The 10,572-nt window shown below is 45.1% G+C and overlaps 1 protein-coding gene across 1 annotated transcript in view; it reads left to right on the forward strand.

Moving 5' to 3' along the window:
- Window positions 1-4,966: 4,966 nt before the first annotated feature.
- The window catches only part of taf8 (TAF8 RNA polymerase II, TATA box binding protein (TBP)-associated factor), a 12,964-nt gene continuing 7,358 nt past the window's right edge, over window positions 4,967-10,572 (forward strand). The window contains exon 1 of the mRNA XM_027288549.1: window positions 4,967-5,154. Within this exon, the coding sequence (XP_027144350.1) occupies window positions 4,967-5,154 (188 nt within the window). The remainder of the gene's footprint in view (window positions 5,155-10,572) is intronic.

The following is a 10,572-nucleotide window of genomic DNA, read 5'->3' on the forward strand; positions in this document are numbered from 1 at the left end:
GTGACGCCTGAATTCAGCGCGGGAGTGGCGGTAAAGCGGCTTCCAGCCCGGCGGAGAACTACCACCTGGCCCGTCGGCGCACCCTGCAGGTCGTCGTCAGCCCCTCCTGACGGAGTGCGGTTTCGAGAGCCGGAGAAGGGCGGTGGAGACGCTCACGGAGATGATGCAGAGCTGTACGTACGAGCCTCGCGTCCACGCTCGGCGTGTGACATCCCTCACAGCTCTGCCTCGCTGCTTCAGAGTCCAAACCACAATGTTTTGTCTCTTTTTTTTTTTTTTTTTTCCAGATATATCTGAGATAGGTCGGTGTGCTAAAGCTTATTGTGAAACACAGCCAGAAGTGTCCCCACTCTGTCGGATGCAGTGGTCACACTTATTGAAATGGGTAATACTGTGGATTACAACTGGCTTACACAGAGTAATAGAGGATGTGATTCAGTGTGTGTGTGTGTGTCACCGCAGGTTTCAATGCCGACACGCTGCCCGTGTACGCCAAGAGATCGCAGAGGATGGTTATAACTGCCCGTACGTAGACGCTCTGCTCTCCGCTGCGTGATTCATCTCAAACTCTGCGCTGATTCTAAAATTTGTGTTTTATTCATTTCAGCTCCAGTGACGAACCACCCCGTGGCTCCCAAAGCGCTGTCGGCCGGGCAGAAACGCACACATCCGGCTCACATCCCGGGCCACTTCCCAGAGTTCCCCGACCCTCACACCTACATCAAGACACCCGTGAGTCTAAAGCTCATAGAGATCCTTAATCAAACCCTGAAATCATGTGATCTGAGTGTCAAACAGACAAAGATCTTTTATTGTGTGTGACAGATAAAATGCAGGAGGTGTTTTTTCATTTCTTCACGGACGTTCAGAGAGCCCGTGTCAGACTACCAGGTGGTGAGAGAGAAGGGGGCGAGTCAAGGGGAGAGGTAGCGAGCGCTCAAGGCTTCAATGGCCAAGACGGGAGAAACTCAGAGCCTCTTCAAAGACGACGTCACCGCCTTCCCACGTAGTGACTACTGGCAAACGGACCCGCGTTTAAATCCGTTTGTATGTTTGTTGGTTTTGAGTTCTAATCCCTGCGCCCTGTGTCGTCAGTGATCGCAGCGGGCACCCGTGCACCATCCCGTTATCTGCAGCGGCGCCTCCTGCCCTGCAGAGCTCGAACTGCAGACCCTGGGCCCTGGAGGCGTGGTCTAGAGACGGACTCGTCATGAGCAGGCCCACGACCAACGGACAGCGAGACGCGGCGGGAAACATCATCCCTGTGAGTGGAACTTACTATAGCGTCTGTAAAGTATCGCTTCTTGTGAACGTACCATGGTTTCTCTGGGATTTCGTGAGAAGTGCAGCTGAAAGGCCGTAAAACATTTCATGGTTCGCGACAGTGTCAGTGTGCTTTGTCTTTTGTTCCTGGGGGTGATTTCCTCTGGAACAGAGAAATTCTGGGATCTGAATTCTTGGCAAACCTACCGCAGATGTTTCATAACGAGCTTTTGTACGTTCTACATGAAATCCCCCAGCTGGCCGGAAACTCGAAAAACATACCGTGTTTATTAGTGAGCTTCAGTTCGGACAGAGCCAGGCTAGCGGTTTCCCCCCGTTTCCAGTCTTTATGCTAAGCTATGCTAAGTTTTTTTTTCTGTCTCCTTCGTTCAGGATGATCCCGGAGCCGACAAAGAGAACTCCATGCTCCCTCCCAGCGGCGTCGTTCCCTCCGCGAAGTCAGCGAGACAACGTGATCGACAACCCGTACTCCGGGCGGTCAAGAAGCCCAAAGTCGAGGAGGAAGAAATAAGTCGGCGACCCGCCTGAACCGACAGACTCACATCTGCCACAGACAGTGGTCGGTGCTTTCAGCGGTCCGGTCAGTGATTCCCTTCAGAGAGGAGGAGCTGGCCCCGGGCAGTGAAGCCCGCGTGTGACCAGAACCAGCAGCTCCTTTTGCTCCACGCTGGGACCAGTGCTGCTGTGGACTGTTTACATATGACTAACTTCTATTGAAGACTTTTTTTTTTTTTTCTCAGCGAGCACTCGTGTAACACACAGACACACAGGAAGTCATTCTGGAATAAAGAAATACCAAGTTCTTTTCTTTTTTTTAAACTCTGAGGTATCCAACTTTTCATCACTCTACAAACAGTTTAAAAAGTTTCAGCGTGTGATTTTTAAAAGTTCAGAAAACGATGAGAAATGCACCGACAGTCAGCGCTCTGATGATTTTTAGTCTTCGTAGTAAAAACTCAAGTAGGCCACTCTGCTTCCGGTGCTTCAGGAACTCCTTCTCACTGTCCAGCTGTGTAGGGAGCACAACAACAACAAACGGGCATTAACTGATGTGTATAACAAGACGCACTATGAGATATCATCCATTTTTTATGTGTGTAATCTTGAACAGGATTCAGTCTGGGGTACAACTCTCAACATGTTTTCATCTGCACAGCAATGGACTAAATAAGATTGTTAGACGACGAGGTTTAGTCAACAAAAAAATAAGATTTGAAGATTTAGACCAGTTGTACTTTCAGCTGTCTCTGTCAAATAAAGATTTATTTTTTTGGCCTTTTACAAGCTTTATTTGACAGCGACAGCGAAGGGGGACAGGAAATGTAGAGAAAGAGATGCAGCAAGGGTCGCAGTCGGATTTGCAACCCTGGCCGCTGTGGCAAGGACGACGAGCCTTTGTACACGTCTACTGACTGAGCTAACTGCAACCCTGAAAAAATATATAAAAGAGAACTCAATTTTTAGTAACGTCGGGTTCGGGTCATTCTCTTCTCTAAACAGTTTAGATTTCTTCAGAATCAGAAATACTTTAATATCCCAGGGGGGAAATTATTTAATTTTAGCTCTTGTTGTGTGCGTCCATGACTCTATCAGATGTAGCCTTGATGAAAGCAATCTGTTCGTTCTTCCAACCGATTCGCCTCCCCAAAACCTAATCAGTTTGTCTGTCTTTTTTTTGATGTCAAACCTAATGTGTGATAGTCACGCTCAATTCATCAGCTCTCGTCATTGTAAACTTTTAAGTTTTCAGCAGACAAAAGATTAGTCACACAAAATAAAAGTGACTATAAAGCTCTGACTCATTCTGTAAACACAGACTTTGGCTTCAGCCTGAAAACCAGGTCTGGTTGTTTCTGCTTCACTTCACTTCACCGGAGCGAACAGCTTTCTCGCGCTGAGGCATGTCTGGACCAGTCCTGGGCCCCCACAGCACATTGGCCAGCTCCACTTCTGTTGTGTGGCTCTGTCATGGGGTCGGGCTTCTAGTTCTGTTCCCCGGGCTGCGTCACAAATTTACATCTGTCAGCTCAGTCAGCACTGAGACATTCGGGTGTGTTTGTGTGTGTGTGTCTGCACCTCCGGGCTGTCTCAACTGTTTACCGTGGCAGGCTGTTAACCTCTCTTGTGTTGAGTTGAAAGGGTTTGCCAGGAGGGGGACTCTGGAACCGGTCTGTTGATCTGGTCAGGTTACCTGCACTGTGGAGACGGAGTCCCCGTCTGGTGATAGATATTGAAACAGAACGGTCGCAATCCAAAGCGTGGCAAGATGGTGGAGATGAGTTCGAGTCTCTATGTGGCCGAAAACCTCTTGAATCCTTACACATTCCATGATGCAACAGACAGCAGTCTTGAATCATGACCCTCTCGTTTCATGTATTTCCACTTTAGTAACTCAGTTGCGATGAGTTTTCTTTTACTGGGATTCACGTAATGTTCACACTTGAAGTGAGTACATACTTGGTAAGTAGAGTGGTAAATCCACGTGGTATTTCGTATCTTCCTCAACTGCTGTCCATAGAAGACACAGCTGGTGACAAACCCATTGTGCTGCTCATGTACACGGCCGGATAGACGAGCTGAGTCATTGCGTAAAGCTGCCAATTGAGATCTATGTAGACTCATCCTGTAAGATCTTTTTTCTTTATCAGATGTTTAACATGGATATGTATCTATGGTATTTGTGTATCATGATCTAAAAACACGACCCCGTTTATGTTGCAATCGTTATTTTATAGTTTAATAAACATGTCCGCACAAACATTACATCGTCAATAAAACATAAACAAAACAAAAAATACTTTTTATTCTCATATTACTATTGGCTCTTATTATTATTCTTATTAGTTCCATTAAGATGGACTCTTGTATTCTGATTTGACTCCACACTTACTTCAATAATAACATCATTTTTTAACATGTTCTGCTCTTATACAATCTCTCTTTCAACAGGGGTCCGCTGACTCCAAGGGGGGGTCGCCGAGGTACTGCTGTTGGTCCGCCAAGGAGTGGTTCCATAATCAGGCTTAAGTTAGATATGCTATAGAATAATGAAACAAAAACAGGTTAATACCCCAGTTTGTAGGAAATACAGTTTTATCATGATTGTACTTAAGAAGTAAGACTGTTAACTGTTGTTTATTCTTATTTTTGTCTGTTTTGTGAATCCCTCTTGGCATTTTGTTCTTTAAAAGTTCAAATAAAAATAATAATATACAGGCAAACAACTCACTAATAAATAATAATAAACAAATAATAATAATAAAAAATAAAAATGCTCACCTTGCTGGCAGGCGGGATTTAGCGTGCAGCAGTCCTCGGCACACAGCCCCGGTATCCTCTCTTACTCTCCGGCTGCCTTCTCGATCTCATATATCGGAGGCGGGCTGCCGAGCGGGGGGGACAGGCAGCAGAAACACGGCAGCGAAACACGTGCCAGCAGAAACACGCAGCAGGAAACACGGCAGTCCAAGGATAACACGGAGCAGAAACCGGAGCCGCAAGCACTGTAGCAGAAATACCCCACGGCAACCCGCCCAGGTAAACACGCAGCTAGTGAGAAGGACACGGCGCAGCAGGTAACACGGCGCAGCAGAAAACTGGAGCAGATAAACAACGGGGCCTAGGAACACGGCAGCAGAAACACGTGGGTAGCATTGAACACGGCAGCAGACACATCGGCAGCATGAAACACGGGATGCGAAACTACGGCAGCAGAATACACGGGCTAGCAGAGCATAACCAGGCGGCAGCCAGCACCACGGCGCAGCAGAAAACCCACCGGGCACTAGAAACACGGCGGCCGCAGGAAACACGGCTAGCAGGAACACGGCGCAGCAGAAAACACGGCAGCAGGAACAGGCCGGCGAGCAGGTACACACGGGCAGCAGACTAGACATCGGCAGAGGAAAACGACGGCAGCAGAACCCACGGCAGCCAGGAACACGGCAGCAGAAACACGGCAGCAGAAAGACGCAGCAGTAAAACACGGCCGCAGAAAGACGGGGCAGCACAACACGGCAGCAGGAACAGGGCGCCGCAGAAAACCACGGCAGCAGGTAAATACACGGCAGCAGAAACACGGCGCCGCCGACAAACACTGCCAGCAGAACAGGCAGCAGAACAACACGGCGCAGTCCTAAACACGGCAGCTAGGAACACGGCAGCAGAAACACTGTGCCGCAGAAACACGGCGGAGCAGAAACACGGCAGCACGGCCGCAGGACACCAAACGGCGCAGCAGAACACACGGCAGCCGAAACACGGGAGCAGGAAAAAACACGGCAGCAGGAACCACGGCTAGCCGGAACACTGCAGCAGAACAAACCCACGGCAGCACGTCATCATGAAACGGGCGCAGCAGAAACACGTGCCTCGAAACACGGTTAGGCAGAAAACACGGATGCAGGAACATCCGGTCGCAGCCGAAACACGTGCAGCAGGCAACACGGAGCAGATAACTTCGACGGCAGCAGGAACCGGCAGCATGAACACGGCGCAGCAGCAATCACGGCAGTTCAAAAAACCCGGCAGCAGAAACACGGCAGCAGAAACACGGCCGCAGGAACACGGGACGGCAGGCACACGGCCGCAGAAACACGCAGCCAAAACCACGGGACGCAGAAACCTGTCGGCAGAAACACGCGCAGCAGGAACACTGCAGGCAGAACCACGGTAGCAGAAACACGTCAGGCCGTAAACCACTGCAGCAGGAACACTGCGCATCCTGAAACCACGGCATCAAAAACACTGCAATCCCGAAACACGGAGCAGAAACGACGGCAGCAGTAAACACTTCATCATTAAAACACTTCATCATAAATAACTTCTCATCATAAAACACTTTCATCTAAAAACACTTTATCATAAACACTTCATCATTAACACTTCATCATTAACCACTTCCTCATCATAAAACACTTCATCAACAACACTTCATCATAAACACTTCATCAACAACACTTCATCATAAACACTTTCATCATTAACATTCTCATCCTAAACACTTCATCCATTAACACTTCATCATTAACCCACTTCATCATAAACACAGAGTCTCATCAAAAACACCACGTTGACGAGGACAAACACGTGCAACACATACAAACAAACCTTGTGGTTGTCATAGCTACTGGGGCCGACATTTGGCGCGGCCTCTCGTTGCCAGTCGTTTCCAGCCGGTCCGGAGCGAAGCTGAAGGGGAAGAGGCTTCCTGTCCTGTTGTTCCAAAGCCCACTCCGTGGACCGGGTTCGGTTTAGCTGCCGACATCTTACAACAACGACGGACTGTGACAGCTGACAGTCAGTGAGTTTAAAGGTTTCAAAGATCTGCAACAGGCAGCTCGCTGCTACTGACGTGACGTCACGTGTTTTGGAACTTACTGAACATGGCAAACGAGTCTGCGCATTGATTGGTTGGCAACTCCTTGTTGTTGAAATAAATAAAACATCAACTAAAATAAAATACTAATATATAGAAAATCAATACATTAATATTAATATAGTAACAACAATATTAATGAAAAATACTATAAAACAATACAGTTATTATTCATAATGGTAATAATAATAGGAAATAAATAATCTAATAAAAACAATAATAACACTACTAACTACTAACCATACAGTATTAATTAACTATAATTAAGAAAAAAATTCTCAAAATTATCAATCTTCATACGCGCTTTTCCATAACAGATATTACACGTCAACTAATATAAACGAACATAATTTTTTTTTTTACGTTTTTACTTTCAAAGTGTCCTTTCAGTGGCACCCCGGGTCCACTTCACAACTAACAAATTAGCTAAGACTAGAAGTGTACTAAACATACAATATTGGCAGCCACGATTTAACAATAAAATATATAAATGAAAAAAAATAATTGTACTGGGCCTTCATAAAGGCTCAGGTTAGCAATAATAATTTAAAGCTAAAAAATAATGACGATAACTTCATTATAATTCATGTACGGCGTCAGAGGTGTTTGCGTTTTAAAAAAACCTAATAATTAAGAGTAATGGGTAAACGTGTTTTAAAAAAACATTTTCTACGCTCTTAAAAGTCACTATGTAGTGGTAATAATATGGTAACTGACTGTGTATTTCCCTTACGTTTTTAATTTTTTTTAGAGGTCAGGGACAGGTCTTTGCGAGCCGCAAACACTCTGCCGTCAGAACTACCTAGTTTAATTTAACTTTGTTTGTCTTTTAGTAAATGTTTTTTTGGATGACTCTAGGTAAGTGGTTCAGTACACATATATGAGTTATTGTGCCACTAAATTATATAATGATGGATCCGATGCACGTTAGGAGATGTTTATGTCTATGGATTCATTTTCTTTGTTGGTTGTGATATTGAACTAGATTAATGCCTTCGGTAATATTCTTATAGGATACAGATTGATTAATTGTATACATCTCTTTTATTCTTATATTTTAAAGACAAGTCCAAATTGCACCCATCAACAAGTTGACAATACGAGATCGCCGAGGTGCACTCACTTAGTTATCTGATATGCCGAACCTGAGCCAAGAGGTCGAAAACTTTTATTGCAACTAGGGGTTCGTCGGCGAGATTTCTTTTTTTTTTTTTCATAAATTAAATTTGCTACCATGAAGTTCAGAATAAACTATTAATAGGATTTCAGCCGACTTGTGTGTGTGATTCTTCGTCCTGTTTGAAGCTTAGTCACTTACCAGAGATAGGCAACTCGCTATGAAATATTCTCTCACTACCAGAATTATTGAGGTGACGGCAAGGCCAGACCCCGTTGTGTGGGGAGGAAGTTAATAGTAAAATTACTCCCTCGATTTTTTTCATTTTGCTTTAGCGTCGTCGTTCATGGAGCGAGGTTCAGCGAACGGTCTACAATTACAGGCAATTTAATAAGCTGTTCTTATAATTTCCACAGGTCACTGTGTTATACACCAGTAGTCGTTTTAATAATTACCAGTCAGTAGAGATGAAAAAGTAAAAGACCGGAGGGCTGAATGTGAAACGGTCCTACAGCAGCCAGCAAACACATTCATGTTTGGCACAGAAGGGTCAGGCGCCGCGGATTGTGAGAATATTGGGGGGGATAAGAGCCTCTGTGTGCTGGCCAACACGGGACAAAAAACCATCTTTTAGCACATGCCATAGTTGTAAAAAAAAAAGAAAAAGAAACAAGGTGCATCCATTTTGGCACTTGCAAATGTGGGGATCTGACAGGGAATGTGCCTTGCAAGGTTAACTGTTTATCCCAAAAAAAAAACTAAAAAAACAAAGAGCTGTGGAAGGATTCAGGGAAAGGAAACTACGGAGAGAAGATCAGACGAGAAAGCGAATAAAGGCCCAAACATAGAAAAGTTACAAGCAAGAAGGGACTCTCCGGGTCTGCACGGAAGGGCCTGAGGAAGGAGGAGTGTGTGGTGTGTGTTTGGAGCGCCTTCACTCCGACTGAGGCACTGATATCGATGGACTTTTGGGTCGTCGATTCCAAAAAAGAAATGTTATGATATTACAGAGAAAAGGCTCCTCGAGGAGCCTTTTCTCTGTAACCCCTTTTGTGTGTTGCACTGTTAGACGCTCCTTCTTGTACGAGAATAATAAATTCAACTTAAACTTTGATACTTTGAATCCAGTCCTGCTTATTCAAGGGTGTTTCTTTAAAAATTCCCAAAACAGACCCAGCCGATCATCTGATCCGAGCCACAGCCGCCCCCCTAAACGTTTGACCAAGATGATTATTTGATTAGCAAAAATACTCACTACAGTCGGTGGTGAGCTCTGATCTGAAATCACCTAAAAACCTTATTCTACAAGATTAGAAAGAGAAAATATACAAACTTTTCCACTAAAGAGTATTATGGAATTTTCTATCCTTAGGTTACACGAGGTCACGTGTGGGCCTTGAGGTTCCTATCTATCTATCTCTCTATCATCTATCTATCTATCTATCTATCTATCTATCTATCTACTATCATCTATCATCATCATCTAGCTATCTATCTAAAATACATGGATATTGCACAGATCTTCCCCGGAGTTTCCCAGCAGGCTCTCGTGGATCGTGGCTGCTGCCGTGATCCTGCACGACGACTCTCTATTACTACTGTCATTACTGCTGCCATATCTCCATTACAGTTTATAGTTAGTTGATGATTTGCTGCTGCTGTGCATCTGTGTCTCTCTATCTCTATCACAGGTTCCACTGCTTCTGTAATCATTTTATCATTCATTGTCATTTTATCAGTCATTAATTGTACAATATGTTTCCAGAATACAGCAGGAGGTAACTGTACAGTGTAATAATAATCAGCACCAGTAAAACTACTTGCACAGCGTAGTGTAATTTAAGTAAGATGTAAGGAGGGCTTATATTGTTAGTGAAATTATGACAATGAAACAGTGCTAGTTAGGTGGTGTTAAAGAGAGTAGCAGCATTAGTACCATGGTTTGATTCCTCCCAGTCAGCTGAATTGTTTTGCAGCAAGATACCGAGTAGCTGAAGATGGAGGTTGCCATGTGTATTTGTGTAGGAGAGCTTAGTATCATTGTGAGTTGCCTGAGTTGTCTGTAAACCAGAGAAGCACTGTTTAAATATTAGTTTGAGGAATGTTTGCTCGCAACCTGTACAAAAGTTCAAATGAGTTGATGTTGCCAGATGAAAATGGCTTTTTCGAGTGCAAATGAATCAGATCACACACATCCCTTTTTTTTCCCAACACATTCATCAAATCACATCCACAAGATCTGCTGCCAGCAGCCAGACGTTACTGTACCCTGCAGTTTTCATGTATCTACGCATCTCATCTGAAGTGAAAGAACAAGCCCCAAGTACAGGTTCAACGTGGTGATTAAATCTGCCACCACTACCACCAACATTGTACATATCACGTCCATTTACATCAGAAGGGGAGGGAGTTTCTTTAAGAAGCATGTAAGCGGTTAGTGGCTTCTCTGCCAAAGGTCGCCGATATTTGGCCTTGACCTCTATCACTGTCGTCTCCGGCACGTCTACAACATCAGGGTGGACCCCGGTAGTATGTGACTTCAACATCTGCTTCTTATCTTTCTTCTCCTTCATGATCAGCTCGGCTGGTGGTCCTCAGTGGTCTCCTGCTCCACAAATGGCAGGAAACCGTTTCCACGAGTCCACCGACCAGTCGCGCATCGCCAGAGGGGAGCCGAGCATGTAGCTTCAGCATGCCCCGGCTGGGCCTCTGGTTTAACATCTCCTTAGCAAATGGGATGATCTCGCCAATAGTTTCCATGTTGCGTTGTTCGATTTGTCTGTTGAAGAAAAAG

Source organism: Larimichthys crocea, chromosome XV, assembly GCF_000972845.2.
Source record: "Larimichthys crocea isolate SSNF chromosome XV, L_crocea_2.0, whole genome shotgun sequence".
Classification (NCBI taxonomy): Eukaryota; Metazoa; Chordata; class Actinopteri; family Sciaenidae; genus Larimichthys; species Larimichthys crocea.